General features: G+C 41.3%; 1 protein-coding gene across 13 annotated transcripts in view; it reads right to left on the bottom strand.

The window, feature by feature from the left end:
- nfixb (nuclear factor I/Xb) overlaps positions 1-16,890 on the bottom strand; it is a 134,849-nt gene that overhangs the window by 107,941 nt on the left and 10,018 nt on the right. Inside the window, exon 1 of one of the 13 annotated variants that reach the window (XM_036523880.1) lies at positions 14,036-14,223. The exons of the other annotated variants lie outside the window; for them this stretch is intronic. Coding sequence (XP_036379773.1) covers positions 14,036-14,062 — 27 coding nt within the window. The 5' untranslated portion in view covers positions 14,063-14,223. Of the gene's footprint in view, positions 1-14,035; positions 14,224-16,890 lie in introns of those variants that run through there. 13 annotated transcript variants of the gene reach the window in all.

The raw sequence follows: 16,890 nt of genomic DNA on the forward strand, positions 1-16,890 counted from the left end.
ACATGAGAAAGCTTTTTGAAAGAAATAAAGCCTTGTGCAATAAACCTCTTTTTAAATACGTTCAATTACTGCGAAAGTGCAGAGCGATTTAACAGTCCCATTATTAACTTTCCAGTGCGGTTTCCCCACAGTCCGATAAAGGGGGGAGGTATTCGCACGGAGCGCAGCTAAGCCCCACAAAGGAGCCCAGGAAAACTGTTTTCCCTACCAACGCGCAAGAAAACTGCCAGAACTGTTCTGGTGGGCAACTTTAACATCTTAGCTGTCATAAGTCTCAAGACGCCGCCAAGAGGATGGATGACTTGATGAAACCAGCACATATAAGCTTTATATTTGTTTTCAGCCCGTTTTGTTTCTGGACTGGGTTGAGTCCTACTGCGGTGCACAGTGGCTCTTAGGGCATACCTGCGTTTCTACAGGAAACAATGACAGAACACAAGGGAAGGAAAGCAATGACCGAACGCCAACGCGGTAAATTTGTGGCCTGTGTGGCGAACTCATTTTCGCTCTGGTAAAAGCGGCAGAAAGGGAGAGTGAAGCGGGAGGCAGGGGGCGGGGTGGTGGTGGGGGGGTTGGTGCAGAGGAAAGCGGTGACCTGCGTGTGGTATTAATAATGACATAAAAACAGAAAAATGCAGTAGTGCAATACTGAGAGGACAGAGGGATTCACAGCTTTCTAATGCTTTCCACATGTCCCACACCACACTCTGGCACACAAGGATGGCCTTTTTTTTTTTGCTTGTGGATACGTTTGTGTGTGTGTGTGCGCATGTGTGTGTGTGCGTGTGTGTGTGCGAGTCTGCATTTTATATATTGGCTGTCTGAGAGAGCACGTCACAACCTGACATCACCGCCCTTGTGTCAGAACTGTGACAAAAAGCGAGTGTGATTGGGCCTCAGCTGGGACCTGGGTCTTCAGTTCTGAGAGCAAATCATGTCTTTTGGGGTGTGTACATGGCAGGGGCAGCAGTTCGAAAACCACAGTTAAGCAGTGCTTATATTTTTACCACCCCTGTTTACCACTCTTGAAGAGTCTGCTAAATGCGAAACTATATGTAGTCCAGAAGGATTGGATAACAATGATAAATTCTTTCCATACTCTAAGACAATGATATTTCTATCACATTTTTCCACTAATGCTGATCAGGCAGAGAAGCACTGTAAACCTAAAGACTCCTTAAGTCATGACAAATAAGGTCCAGAAATATTTTCACTTACTGCCTTCCCTGGGATCATTTACATTTTGGGGAAATAACAGGTAAATGTACTCTGAAACATCAGTAGCCATGACACAAAATAACTTTAATTTGAAATCCCATGTTATTTTTCCCCCTGATAGCACTCAGATGCATATTTCCCACTGCCATAACTTTGCTAAAGAAGTAAATACAAAACAAGCCAGAACAAAAGGATTACTGTATTCCTCTACTTGGTCTGAATATGTGCAACTGAAGCTGGACTCCAGTGAAAACAACCTAAAACAAACACAGTTAAAACGTAACTGACCTTCAGATCAGCGTGCTCCTGTAGGTGAAACAGCCATGCACTGTAGCCTGTGGAGTGTTACTGTACTGCTTTTCTCCAGAGCACACAAGAATGTTAGTTGAGATGCAAGCACACACACACACACACACACACACACACAAAACGCACGCACACATGCACGTGTGCACAAACACACACATGCACTTCTGCACATGAGCACAAACACACAACACACATGCATACACGCACACACACTCTCTGTGTGTGTCTCTCTCTCCCAGAGCAGGCCTCTCTCTCTGTGTATTCACAGCTGCAGTTCTTCCTCAGAGTTCATGTAAGGTAAAGATATGGTATATTACGCAATGGCATATAGATTTTTCCAGCGCTGGCGGAGGGCCAACATCCTCCTCCGAAGAGCAGCAGTGCTTTGTTCCTGGGGGGTTACAGCAATCCTTGCTGGACGGAGCAGCCAAACACCGCAGATAAACACACCCCAATGCCAGGCACAGTTATTGATATTCTTGCTCGTCATTCCTTTCTTTTTTTCAGTCTCATCTTAAGTACTATAAAAACCAGGTCACAGATATCTCCATTACTGAGTGACACGAGGTGCAACGTGTTTTGTTTTTTTTTCTCTTTCCCAAGACAGGAACAGTTCTTTCAAACATATTTAACCCACTGCATGCCTTAACAGAAAAATGTTGGATAAATGAGCTTGAAAGCTTCCAGCAATAGTCATTTAACTGGTAAGGTTAATGGCTTTGTAGGTTTGCAATCTAATCTAAGACATTTGTTTGCTAAAAGAAGTTTAAAAATTCAAAATTCTGTCAATTTCAATGCTTCTGCTCTTTTACTATACAAACACGCTTTAACCAATAAAAAAAAAATCTAAAAGCACTATGAGAGCTGGTGCTTCATGTGCCCTTGCCAACAACCTGATTCAAATGAACAGTGAGTGAGGTGGTCCAATCAGAGACTACATGAAAACTCCCCTCCACCACCCACCACCACCACCACCCCCTTCCCCCCCAGCCAAAGGCCCATGAAGGAATGAACTCTTTTGCAGTTATCTGCTAATTTGTGTAATTTTCTCTCCAGGTGCAGAGGAATGTGCTAATGCAGTGTGCTTTGACAGTGATGTTGGGGGGTGGGGGGGGGGGGAAGCCCCATAGGCTGAGTGGCGTGTGGGTTAAGAGTCCGATGGGGAGCTGGCACATGTGCCATGTTGGCGCCACCGCAGCTGCCACCCACACCCCGCTGTACTCAGGTCAGGTGGCGATGAGTGTGATTTCTAGGGCTGAAGCAGCAATGACAAGTGAGCGATGCACACCTGCACCGCACGGCCATAAGTGTGTGCAGGTGTGCACTGGAAGAGAGTGTGCGCACACATGCATAATGCATGTGCGTGCGCGCGCGTGTGTCTGTGTGTGTGTGTGTGGATAGATGGAGATGAGTATCTTTATGTTTTTTTTTTAATGAAACCAGCCCTTGTTGATGGATTTATGTCAGTAGTCTATACCCACATGTCGATCAAAATACCCATTATAGTCTGCGGTATGTCACTGCACTGTGGTCAATATCTCCTTGTTCCTGTGCTACATACACACTGTGGCCACAGGGAAAATGTAACTGCGGGCTGCTGCTTCTGACCTGAGGTATACCTGCATGCCGGCTCAGCATCATTGACGCATAAGGAGGCCTGAACCAATGCAGTCCTGCAGTTCCTAAAAGGATGTTCCTTGCTAGAATGCATGGGAGTTCCTTCAGAACTGGATTATTGGCCACCAGACATACATAATTGAATACATCAAGTAAAAGACTATCCAAAATACATCCATCTTCCATAAACAAAAGCCTTGCTCCTTTAATTCGGCAAAAAAAGGCAAGAAAAGAAAGCATGTACGCAACACTGGTCTGGTATCAATTAGTCGTAAATTTCTCTTTAAAATTTTAATTGACACGTCATGCTAGACAAGAGGGCTACATCCTAAATTACCCTTAATCAAACATATATGTACTGAACGCGAGCATATAGAGATACGTGCGTGTACGAGCTTTTTTCTTTTTTTCAACTTTTGAATGGAGCTTTAATTTCATGCTCAATTGCACTGTCCTATTCTCTGCTCCATGCACAAAAACCACAGTCGGCTAAAATGAAAAAAAAAAGACCAGCTCATCTTCCCACAGCAAAGGCCACTGTTCCTTCCCAACCCTTTCACTTTCAAATGAGCACAGTCACGCACAATGATAAACGAGGAGCCAAACGAAACCAGCTGCTGCTGCTCCGATGTGGAGCGACAACTCCCCACTGTCGCAGCCCTCTCTGAGCGGGACTCATACTCCACTCTCAGGCATCTCCAGACACTTTTAAGTCCGCTCTGACAACGTGGTCTCAGTCTCAGAACCAGCTCAATGTGCCCCTGTAAATATACAGGTGTCACAAATTGTATACCTATCTTGAGAATTAGGCTCCCCCCGAGCTCCTCCTAATTAGTGCCGACCATAGTAAAAACAGCTGGCCGTGTGGGCTGGAAGAAGCAAGATGCATTGGTAGCCAGTGAGCTAGCCAAGTGTGTGTAGTTTTTGAGTGCTGTTGAGAAAAATGAATGCGGTCTATGCATTTGGGTGAGCTTCACTTCCAATAGACGCGTGTCCATCCACTTCAGTGAGGGCCGCATTCCTGATAAATGAATGTGGTGAGTGGTAGGTTTCTGGAGAAGTAATGGGCTAAGGAGCCAGGAGCCAAACCTTAGCATCCCACTCCACAGCTCAGAAAACACAACCACATCACTAACGGACTGGGCCCCCAAGAGAGGCTGGAAAGTGCCATTTCCAAACCCTGCACTCTGACAAGACAGCTGGTGTAACTTACCCACTAACTACGTTTCCAATAATTCACCCCAACCAGGTACACGTGGCCTGGAAGATCCTCATCTTCTGCTTCTTTGGTGTAGCTACTGGCTTACATTACAAAGCAACCTAAGAGGTTACGACCACCTCCTACTTGTGGCATGGTGTGTGTAAGGCAAGAGTGCTTCATTCACAATATACAGTAGGTACGAATTCTAGGCTCCTATTCACAGGATAGCTACAAACTGGTGCCAGGTTGCCATTCGGTTGCAATGCTGCCATTTGCAAAGAGTTCTCATTCCACCACAGACTCATTTGAGTATGACGAGCTGGTATAATTTCCCTTTGATGCCCTTCTGATATGAGGCTTTGCTTGAGGCATTGCACTTGTGATGTTGTGTGGTGGGGGGTGGAGGGGGTCACGTATAAACCTGCCTCATACTTCCAGTTCCTCTAAGGCTTGAGTTCAATATAAAGGCTACGGCACTTTGTTCTTACACAATATTTTTTTGTTGTTGATTTCAACTCCTGCCAAACTTGACAATGAGTTAGTACTGAAAAAGAAGAATTTCATGTAAATGTGTTACTTAAAGTTAAGAGCAAAGTGCCACAGTGCCTAATTTTTGTGATGTTGTAGGGGGTTGTGCAAGAAAACAGATAACAGTTAAAATGGTCAAGTTATGGCCTTGTTGGGGACTGCTAATCTATTCCACTTTATTAGCTTGAAACATTTATACAAAAACAGTAAGAGAGAAGACAGAACGAGGGAAGAGGAGAATAATTCAACACTTTATCCAACACACTTACCTGTGCAACAAATTAGGTGCTATAAAAAAAATAAAAAAAAACAGTTCCTGTACAACTACTTGGATCAGAGCGACAAACGTCAATCTTGACATCAGCAATTACCCACACCCTCCTACAGACACACCCACTGTACCAGGCAACTAGGCATGTGTGCATGTTCCCGAGTACGATCTTCATTTAAGACCAAGAACACACTGTACCAATTCCTCTACCTTGTAAGACTATGTGCCCAACCCTCCTTGGAACACCAAAACCGATCCTGCCACTGAAGCGTTATATAATATGCGTGCCTCAGGACTGAATGACCATGAAGGCCTGAAGTGGAATATACAGCGTACGTGTAATATGTTTTTCCTCGTGGTGTTTATGGGGGCAGGGACAGTGTGTAGTTTCTGAAGCTACTTTCTCAGGGTTCGCCCATTGAACAGGCTGATTTGATTAACGCCCGAACCCCCCACCCCCCCCCCCCCCTTCACTCTCTCCCAAACTGTGTGTACATGTGTGTATATTTTTTGAGTATGCGTGTGTGTATCTGCTGGTGATCGTGTGTGTGCGCTTGTGTGTTCCGTAGCCACGGCAACGGCACAACACATCAGCCACAAGGCCGCAATGGGGCCGTCACCACTGTCCAGAACTCTGCCAAACCTCGTCCATGCCAAGGAAGATGAGAGAAGGGAGGAGATGGGGGGGGGGGGGGGGGGGGGGGGGGGGGTGAACACACACAGAAGCAAAACTCCTATGCTCCTCTCTTGAGCACAGCTATTGCAAAGCACAGTGAACTCCTTCTCCATGGACACGAGGAAGTACGCCACACTTGGTTCCCATTCCTTCTCCTGTCTTCTTCAACAAACAAATCCACGGCCCTTGTTAATGGCGCATTACAGAATGGAAGATTCCGTATATATCAAACGATTTCAGCAGAACTATTTTTAAAAATTCTGGACTGACGAAAATGGGTATAAACACTCCCAATTTCAGATTGACTAAATCTGCAAAATGAACTTCAAAAGGCACTAGAATGGAACTTTGGACCGCATGGAATGGCATGGGTTAGGCAACCTTGTGTGCCAAGGGGCATGTAGGGAGTAGCCTTTACATACACAGCAGCACCCTTTGGTCCTGCCTCAAATCAGCTACATTACATTTGCTTAGCAGACACTCTAATCCAGACAGATTTACATACTTTGCATTACAACAAATGTTATCCATTTATCTATAAATGCTAGATGTGTACAGAAAAAAAATTTGGGTAAGGTACTTTACCCAATTATACAAAAGCAGTAGTCCCCACTTGGAAATCAAAACAGCAACCTTTGGGTAACAAAGCCCTATTTCTTACCAACACACCACAACACTGCCTGAACCACAGATCCCAGCAAATAGGTGAAATCAATTCTGGCTCTTAGGAGGAACAAGCGTGAGTGGCCTAGACAGGATGAATAATTAAAGAGAACACAGAGTACCTGTGTGCCGGGCATTCTGGGATGTTCTACCTGGCCTCTATCACTCCCCCAGATCTTCACCCAGTGTCACCGTTTCAGCCCCGCTAAAAGAGATGCTACTGTAAGGGGCTGGCTGGGCGATAGGGCTTCTCAGCTTTCACCAGCACCACAACCATCCAGCTCAAGACAAAAAATAAATAAATAAATAATAATCAGAGGAACGTTTGGCTGATCCATATGGGACCATCTTTACCCCCGAAACGAAGTGATGGCAATAAATGCACAACATCTTCTAATGTGGGAACAAATGCTTGCCATGTGCTCCTTTTCCTTTAACATTCCAATGATGTGAATAACTTATGAAAATTTTACAGTGGTTAATACTTGGCAGAAATCTTATTTGAACACAGAGGTGTTGAGTCTCTGCACACAATACCGTACAGAGAGCTGCTCTACAGATATCTCCCAGGTGTTCTCCACAGTGAATACTTTTTTATATAGCAGTCAAAGGGGTCCATGTAATTGACTTTCCAGCACAAAATAAGGACCATTGGAGACCCAACCCAGCACCACTCGCTAATCCTACAGCCTCACGCCTGTCTGACTATAATAAAGATTTTGAGAGAGGGCCATTAGTCGGGGAGGGCTGTTGTTTTGTGTTTGTCTTTCATTCTAAAAACCCAACATTTCTGTTTATTCAGACTGTGAATCTGGCATATTTTAATCCCCTGAACAGCTGTTCCGAGTCATTTTCCAGGGCTGGGGTGGTGAGATGGGGGGGAGGGACACGTAAAGGTCTGATGTTGCTTTGCATGGGATATGAATGATTTCTTCTGCGGAGTATAGTGATATAACAGCTGATAGTTTGAGCCACTAAATAAGAGGTGAAAGTATGTTGCCAGACAATGCCAACTTGCTTAAAAAAGGTTTATATTATTTAATAAAATGCATAGCTGTTTCGCACGCACATTGTTGCTGTCGACCAATCGCCAGAGATCCATGACTCCATGACTGGTGTGTCACAGAGCCACACGATTTGTCTGGGCCATAGCCAGACAGTATTTACTTTTTTTTATTAAAGTGTTAATTTGACAATGCCTCCCAATAAAGAACATGTACAGTAGCACTACAAACCCTTGAGATTCTTCTCTGGTTCCAGTTTGTTTTTTTTGTAGCCAGACCACAATAGGAGGCTACGAGGACACTGGTGGTCACAGACATTTACAAAACATGTTGTGTAAATAACAAAAAGGCAACAAGTGCTTCAATGCTTTAGTCTGAGTTATACACATCAACACATATACCAAGTAGGGGAATTCTTTTCCCTCAACAGAAGAGCAAGCTGGCTGATAAAATAATAATTTAGTAAAAAAAGAAAATCACTTTGAAAGACCCGAGCTCATCTACTGCAAAAGTCAACTATTTAATACCAAAGCTAATTCCTTTCCTGTTGATTTTCATCTGAGCCTTCTCTTAAGAGTGACAAACTAGTCCATTATATTTTCCAACCATTATGAGAATAAGTGTTACCCTGTTAAGTTAGAAACGTACATACTAATGTTTTAGCACTTAAGCTAATTGAATCACTCTTAGATAGCTTATATTTAACCATAGGTCTATATTAATTAGCGGCAATGAACTAAGGACTATACTTTGAGAAAAGTGAAGGTAGTGATATTTTATTACAAAAAGCATTGCGTGTTTCATAACGTGTTACCTTGCGTGGTAGCGAGGACACATTGACCTTGCGCCTCCCTCTAGTTTAATGACCGTATATATAAAGTCTTACAAACATAAAGCTAAGAAAGGTAAATTCCTTCTTAATGTAGAATCTCAGTAACTACAACCGAGTGAACACACTGGTTAAGATAAAAGTACAAGTAGCCTACGTTTTCTTAATTTACTTCATCAGCAAAATAGCTTAGGGAAGATTTCATGAGAGATATCTGAAAATGTGTTATTCCTACTTGAGAGCAGCTTGACGTGGTTCAGTTTATGTCACATTTCTGTCCCTCTTCGGCTCCATCGCCGAACAGTCGTCGTTGCGTGCGAAAGGGTTAATCGTCCTTAGACGAAGTTCCCGCGCGAGCTGTCAGTCAATTCTCAACAAATTTTACCTTCAGCTCCCAATGACGTAACAATTCAAGTAACTCTACACATCTTTCAAATTCGTCAGACCAGTCTGCAATTAAACAAATAAATTAATATAAAATTCCGAGCCGAACAATGTCAACGGCGAACACCATTAGCGATAAGCTTCAAGGAGAATCTCAATTCCAAAGGAAAAAAGTCCCGGTAATATCTTGTAATAGTGCGAAGACGGCTGAAAAGCCGGGTTGTTAAAGAAAAACTAAAAAAAAAAAAACCCGAGCCAAAAGGTTCTACTCGCAACTAATCGATTTGTCTCAGGAGAGGAGCGGGTTAACGTCGAGGAAAATTAGAAGAGAAAACGGTTAATGTAAGACAAGTCAGTGGCAAGTCTAACTATAGGTTATTTCTGCTTTTCCGGTGTCATGATTATTTTACACTGGTGTTTCTAAATGTACGAATTCCCAATATATCCCTCCTCATCAAACGCGTTACGATGTATGCTTTTCACATTGTTCTTCTGTGATTTGGATATATTAAATCTGAAGACCTCGTAAAAGTTAGCCTTTCAGAAGGAGTTCTGTTTTTCCCTCACAACTTTAAAAGAAGTTGCACTATGTGGCATACGGTGTTACTATCGTGCGAACGTACTGGGCATGGAAACAAGGGCTTCAAGGCGACTGGTGTTCCCACGCGGCGGTAGCGGACAAGTAATATCAGACCTGTTTCTACATTTCTTCCTTTATACACAATGAAAACGCGTAAATCGGGGGCACTTGCTCATTGCTCCCTGGACAACAGGGTCGATTTACAGAATCTGCTCTCCAAATAATAAGCATAAACAGCACAAGTAGTCTTTTGCGAGACCGTTGCTTTTAAACGAGCGAAACTACGTTAAAGCACATGTTCTCAGTCTTGTGAAAAAAAAATGTCGCTGATACCGCCAGCTGTGACAACCTGAACATTTCAAATGGCGTAAGCAACTTTTTATAGAAAATATTCCGCTAAACAAAAGAACATTAGATAACATATACTACTGTAACACTGGATTTTGCTTGACTTAAGAGCAAATGGGTATGTGTAAACGTCAAAATACAGCTACTAGGCTATAAATAATAGGCCCTACTTCTGAAATCTTTTCGACGCACTTTGGAAAGTTTAGAAGCCGTAGCATGTGCGCTAGGTCTGCTGCCAGTTTCATTTTTTTAATCTTTTAAAAAGGGATACTGCAGCCTCGGGTATCCTTCTTACCATACATTTCAACTTTTATATGAAATCAGACGGCTGTGATCTTTTCCTGATGCTTTCACCATTAGTTGTAAGTACAAGTTCTTGCTAAACTGCTCCATTTAGTTTAAATTAACTGCTTGACTTGTAACCTTCATTAAAACTGTATGCAAATGCATTTTTTTACCCCAAAGATGGAATATGCCCCCACCCATGCTATAAAACATCCCACTTCACATTGCAGATTTTCAGATTTGGCTTTCCATATTTTGCTTCCATTACGCACCCTCCACGCAACCCCCATCTCATTCGCTCATTCCAGCAAAGCTTTTATCAATGTTAATAATTCATTATCAATTGTTTACATTTGTAACAATCTCGCAGGTCCCAAAGATTTTAATTATTGACCGCGGTCAAATCAACAAAAACATACAAAAGTGCAATCTCTAGACAATATGATGTAGCGCGAATAAATTTCTGCACAAACGCATAAGCACTCCACCCTAGAAGCTAAAAGTTAATTAACCATTATGCAAACTCGGACTCACACTTCTGTGTCAAGTGTTTTTTTTTTAACTGCGGATAATATATATTGTATATTGGAACCAGAGAGGCAATATATATATATATTCATCCGATTTGGTAGTCTTATCATGGCGCAAGGGCAGAAGCCGCTTGAGTAGAAATGATTCTCTTTAGAAGCGCCTTTCAATTTATAAAGTGCATTGAGTGTAAGTTCCTTTTACATAAGATATGCCGTGTGTGTGTGTGTGCGTGTGTGTGTATACATATATACACATTATGTGTGTGTGTGTGTGTGTGTGTGTGTATATATATATATATATATATATATGTGTGTGTGTGTGTGTGTGTGTGTGTGTTTGTATTACATAGATGGGTAGATAATAGTTTGCTGATTTTTAAAAAGTATGGGTTTTTTTAAATGTATGTAATGTATGTCCCGTGCGCGTGTTCATTACAGTCACACACGCACGAGCCGTTATGTATCTGTGCATATGTGCTGCACATACGTGCGCTGCCCCGTGAATGTTGGAGGTCCTGTTGCCAATTAATTTTAATTAATGGAAAAAAGCATAGGCTTACAGGCCTCATTATTGTTCTGAGACTACTGTGGAATAGTTTTGGAAAATAATTTTAACACTTATTAATTCCAGAAATCCCCTGAAATATATATTATATTGCATAGAAAAAATCTGAAAGCTATAAATTCTTTTAGACAAAAAAGGCCGAAAATGCCTACCCTGCATTTTTCAAGTCCCTAGCCTAATAAAATCCTGGCTAAAGACACTGTAATGCAGCCACGAGCTCGTTCTGGAACAGGATTTGTTTATTCATTTATCAAGTTTTATTTCACTTACTCGCTAATGTACTTAATCTTTTAAATAGCTAAAACATTGTAGTTTGTTACTAGATAAATATGAATGTGTGTTATATTTGCTGGTACGAGCTGCGGGAACAGATTCTTTACGCTGTCAGAACAACCCTTCTTCATTACTTAACTCCGAACATACTACAAGGCCAGGGAAGCGGCTAGTTCAGAGCACCTCCTCACCAGATGTGTGGACAGGTATTAATATAATGTATATTTAAATCAAAAGTAGTCTGCTCTATGTGAAAAGTTGTACTGCTCTGATTAATTTTCCTCATACCTCGTGGGACGCACATGTATAACTGAACGCAAATGTCTTCAAACACGGGAGAAAACTAGAGAAATCCAAATGTACACACAAAATAATAATCATACTGTTGAACAATCGATTTAAAGGATCATCACATTAATTCAAATGGCCTATTGAACCACGCCAGGCACTTAAGCCTGCTGAACAATTTGAGAGGAACCGTTGTGACTGTTCTACTTCGAAACCTGAGGTGCGCTGAAAACGGCTCTGCCTTGTGCGTTCTGCGCTTGTTTTAACAGAACCACTGCATAACCAAGGATGATTTATACACTTTGCTAGTTTTACCCGTTGATTGTCGAATGTAAGGAAATGCAGTCTGTTACACGGTAATACATACAGAGCGTCTGAGCACACATAATCTGCAGCGTGCTGGACCATCTGAAATAATTATGTAGGCCCATACATTTTTAACTCGAAACTTGGCCTAGAAAACGGGTAATAGTGCATAAATAAATAAAAGAGTTGGTCATGAAAACACAAGTATAATAAGGCACATAAATATAAGGCACAAAAAATAATGCAAATAAAAGATATGAAGATCTGATGTGTTTTCATGTCAATGGGGCTCTGTTAAACCACGTAGTTAATTACAATACTGTCATAATAAAAACCGAAAATACATTTCGCAAAATAATAAATAAACAAAATTACATGCTTAAAGTGCAACATTACTGTACTAAAATAATTTCGAAATATAATGCCGCAAGTGACCACACGTCTATGGACAAAGGCAGAAAAGTGGTTAATTATAAGGAGGAAATAAATTCACAGTATTAAGCTTGATTTTAAATAAACAGGCCTATATTTAAAGGAAACTTACATAAATTTACCATACAAAAAGGAGACGTGCAACTGCCCTGGAGCTGTTTTTCACAGAACTGTATGATCGAAAAAAAATGCTGGAGGAATGAAGGCGGCCTTTGCCCTGAACTTAATGTGTGTTGCAGAATTAAGTTACGTCGTGTGTTTCTGTGCATAAAAGCTAATTGCAATAGACTCTGCAATTGCAAGTAGACCTGCTATCATTATACATAAAAGTAACAGCAATCATTTTAGGCTGGCAATATTAAAACAAATGTGGCTTTGAGACTCAAAGACACTGTTAAAACAGTTTACCTCTACACTACCACAGGCTCCTAGCACCCCCGTCTTTATTAAAGGCAGGTTCTATGCGTTCTGTCATTGCACTGAATTTTTCTTCTGATCAATTGCAGGAATAAGGCCTGCATTTCAGTTAGTGGAAAGACTGTCAAAACAAATACTGAAACCCAGTGACAGCCTCCTCAGTCTTAATGCTGGATGTGATTAGGGATGCACTCTGTGACATAGGCCTTGTAAGCACTTAAACAACACAGAATTCAAGAGTGACAGCTTGTAAATAAGAGTATTGGTGCAACATGGAACAACCAGTGAGTAGCACTCAGGCATTTTTTTCATTAAGTACCTGTAAGTAAAATAATGTTCTTGAAACCATACAATAAATAGGAATAATTAATAGGTAGAAGACCCATGCTCTAATTTGCCCACTTGACTGGTTTACAAATTAGTTTGAAATTTCAATTTGTAATTTCTGATGGGAAATGCAAATTGCTCCTTTTAGTCTGGATCTGATGCCTGGCCAAACGAAATTTAAAATACAGTTTGAATTCTTAAAATATAACAAATCTCAATTTTATTATTTAGTTGCCTTCCAATCGACTGAACATAAGCCTAAAACACACACCAACCCACAATACCCCTGAATTGGATGCCCTCGTTGTCCGCTTTTTATCATTTGAACTGATCCAATATGGACCACAGCCCCCCATCACCTTTCTTACATTAGTTGAGACATCTGCAGAAAGTCGGTTTGAAAACGACGCGTATTAAACTGCCCTGCGTGCACCAAGTTTTAAAAGGACTCGACAGCAACCTTTCTGTACAGCTCTTGTAGAATGACTGAAGGCAGTACAGACTGACAGTCACCCACCTCAACTACTGCAGCTTTATAGGTTCACAGATCCAGTTTTACAGCGAAAATCTGCTTAAATGTTACCCACGACTCCCGACACATTTCATTTCAAACCGCACAGTCACTTCATTGAGAAAAATTACATAATTTCTGCAGAATATATTCCCAGACTAGTTTCTTTATGTCAATCTCCTCCATTCCCTCTCCTTTCCTCCTCTTCTCCCCTCCTTTTTATATAAAATAGATTTGGGAGAAGCGCCATTTTCTCCTCAAACCATGTGCAATGAAACGCACAAGAAAGCCCGTTGGAAAGATGCCATCAAAGAAAGGGGAGAGGGGGAGAGGGGTAAAACTATCAGAAAAGAGCGGACAGCGAAAAGGATCTTAAAAAGAAATGTTAAATATACGCGTGGGAAAACGCGAACATCAGAAAACGTCCGGAAGCTAAGACAATTCGTAAAAAATAAGCAATCACGAGAATTTACCTGTGTCAAGCAGTACGGGGAGTACATGATTATTTTTAGAAATAAAAATTGGAGAGCTTATTTAACTTGGATGGAAGTTCGCTGTAGTGCTGCATTGCAATCGCTCGCCGTCCCCTCTCAATCCATGCTGTACTGGTAACCCCGCCTCGAAGGCTGAAAGTGAAAGCTTACACAAACTTTGGAAAAAAGTTTTTCTCTCGCTCGCGCTCCTCACTCTCGCCCTCGCTCTCGCCCTCTCTCTCTCTCTCTCTCACTCGCCCCCTCCCACCTCTCTCTCTCTCTCTCTCTCTCTCTCTCTCTCTCTCTCCCTCCCTCCCTTCTCCAGCAATTGCGATGAGACCCTGAAAAAGCGATAACTTTGATAGCCGTTCATTAAATCCCACATATTTACATTTAAGGTAAATTAGTTTGTTGTCAGTATCCATGTGGTGTGGACACTCGCTTTTACCTATTTAATTTCAGACTGGAATGCTGAATGTTTTATTGCCTTATTTAGGGCAATGTTTAGTTCTGTTTAGCACTTTAAAAAACTGCTGAGAAATCGCGGTAATACCAGTTAAAATATTATACTCAGACGAAGGTGTTATAATAAGCGAATATTCAGTTGTTAGCCTATGTGGAAAAGGAGGTGTGCGGGCTTGTGTGAAAATCTTCGAAGTAAATATACATGATAAAGTTGTCTGATCATAATATTCCAGACACAAAAACGTTTTTAAAAAACTAAATAGCAGATCATATACCAACCAGTTACAACCTACATAATTGCAAAAATGGCTCGTTAGGTCTAGTTACAACATAGGTTGCCTCAGACTTTCTGTTTTAATATTGACGACTTGCTGATTCAATTATTTTTTAGCATGTTAAGTAAATGTTTATATCAGCACACTAATGAAAAAGTCAAGATAATGATAATGTTGCGCTAATATACATACAGCAACACATCTGTTTTAAATTAAGTAATTCGAAGAAAATGGCTTATTTTCAAAATTTCATTCTTCTTTGTACACTGCAGTCCAACCTTTATAATCCAGGTGGAGTTTTACTCTATTAACGTAATGAGTTCAAGAGGATGTGAGGCCACAACACTTATATTTCTAGTGCCCTTTTCAATCAAATCTAACCAACACAACCAAAGACTGTGGTGATCTGACAGCTCCTGTCCTATTCACTAGTTCTTGAATCTAAGGCACTTTTTTGTGAATATGCTCCACCTTTGCTGTTTTTTTACAGTTCGGTGTACTTTTAACCATCCCAAAATTTACTAACTTATTTATTTATTTTTTTAAAAATCTGCTTATTCATGAGATATGTGATATACACGCAGGTATGTGCGCGCGCACACACACACACACACACACACACACACACACACACACCTTGCTTGACTAAATAGCATTTGTTCATTTTGGGCTAAGTAATGCCTGGGTGACCCCCCTCTCATTCTACACAACATACTACAACACTTATATTTACACCTACTGTATACACACCCAGCTAGTTAATTCCCAGCTCTACATCTTTCACATCTTTCACTACATCTTAAATTGTATTTTGGTGCCAGCTGGACAGGCAGGGGTTTCTGCTGAAAGACAGGAACATTTGAAGTCTTGTACACTCAGCCAGGTGGTGCTTACGGAAAGAATACTGCAGCAAAATATTATAACAATACAAACTTTGCTGATTTGTTAAGAAAAAGATGAGATTAGAACAATGTGCACTGGGAAATTTGTAGACTTGTTGTCTAAGTATATTGAACAAATTAAATGGTGGGCATTTTAACCCCTAGGAAATTAAGAAGATGAGTTTGTTTCATGATAAACACTTTTTCAGTCCATGACAGGGGCTATTCATACACCCAGTCCATATGCACTCAGAAAAACAGCCGGCTCTGCATATGCAGACAGAGCACACCATGAACCCTAAACATAGCGTCTTTGAGCTTTGTATTAAAACATTTAAAATGTCTTTTCCCGGTATGTGTGTGTGTGTGTGTGTGTGTGCGTGCGCGCAAGTGCGTGTGTGTGTGTGTACATGTGCTGGAGGTGGGGTGTATGGGGGTTATTATTCACTGCAAAGCTATGGAGCCAAGTTTGGAGGTTGGCATAGGAGTTTTGTAGACTTACAAGGCCTGAGCCCCAGCTTGTGTGTTAGAAATACAGGCCACTGTGCAAGAAACACTGAGCTCTCATTGCTGTGTGGCCAATTACTGCGCCCAGCCAGGGAAAAGAAAGAGAGAGAGAGAAAGAGAGAGAGAGAGAGAGAGAGAGAGAGAAAGAGAGAGAGAGAGGTCAAAGTATACAGAGACCATGCTCTGAGAACCCCCTCTCCACACCACACCCTACAGCGCAGACCCACAAATCACATTTTAGTGCTCTCCTGCAGAGAGTTCCAGAATCCCAAATTGTGTTATTGTTAGTTCTCTTTTTTTCCTCAGTTATGAAAACAAACCCACACAACCACAAAGTGTACAAGGTCATACAGTAGAGGTACTCCTTAAATGTGGAATCTTGATTGTCCCAAACACAAACCCTTATCTGCAGCATCACATCAACCACTAACCTAAAATGAGCCCCACGTTTTTGGATTGTCTGGGTAAATCTCTCATTAAAAAGCACATGGGAGAACCCTATGTGATGGTTATAGTTTAGTTTGGTTTCCCTTTCAACCATGTGCAAAATATGCACATTTCTTCTTGCTATTCTGTTTTCTTCTTGATGTTTTTCTGCTGTGGGTTATGGTTTTAATAATGGAATTACAGTAGTATGTAGATGCTCACATTTGAACACAGAGGAAGGTATCCTGTTGTGTTTTTCATAGATAAATCAGTGTTTTTTTTCAATGCTGAATACCATAGA

This window comes from Megalops cyprinoides, chromosome 1, assembly GCF_013368585.1.
Source record: "Megalops cyprinoides isolate fMegCyp1 chromosome 1, fMegCyp1.pri, whole genome shotgun sequence".
In the NCBI taxonomy this organism is placed as follows: domain Eukaryota; kingdom Metazoa; phylum Chordata; class Actinopteri; order Elopiformes; family Megalopidae; genus Megalops; species Megalops cyprinoides.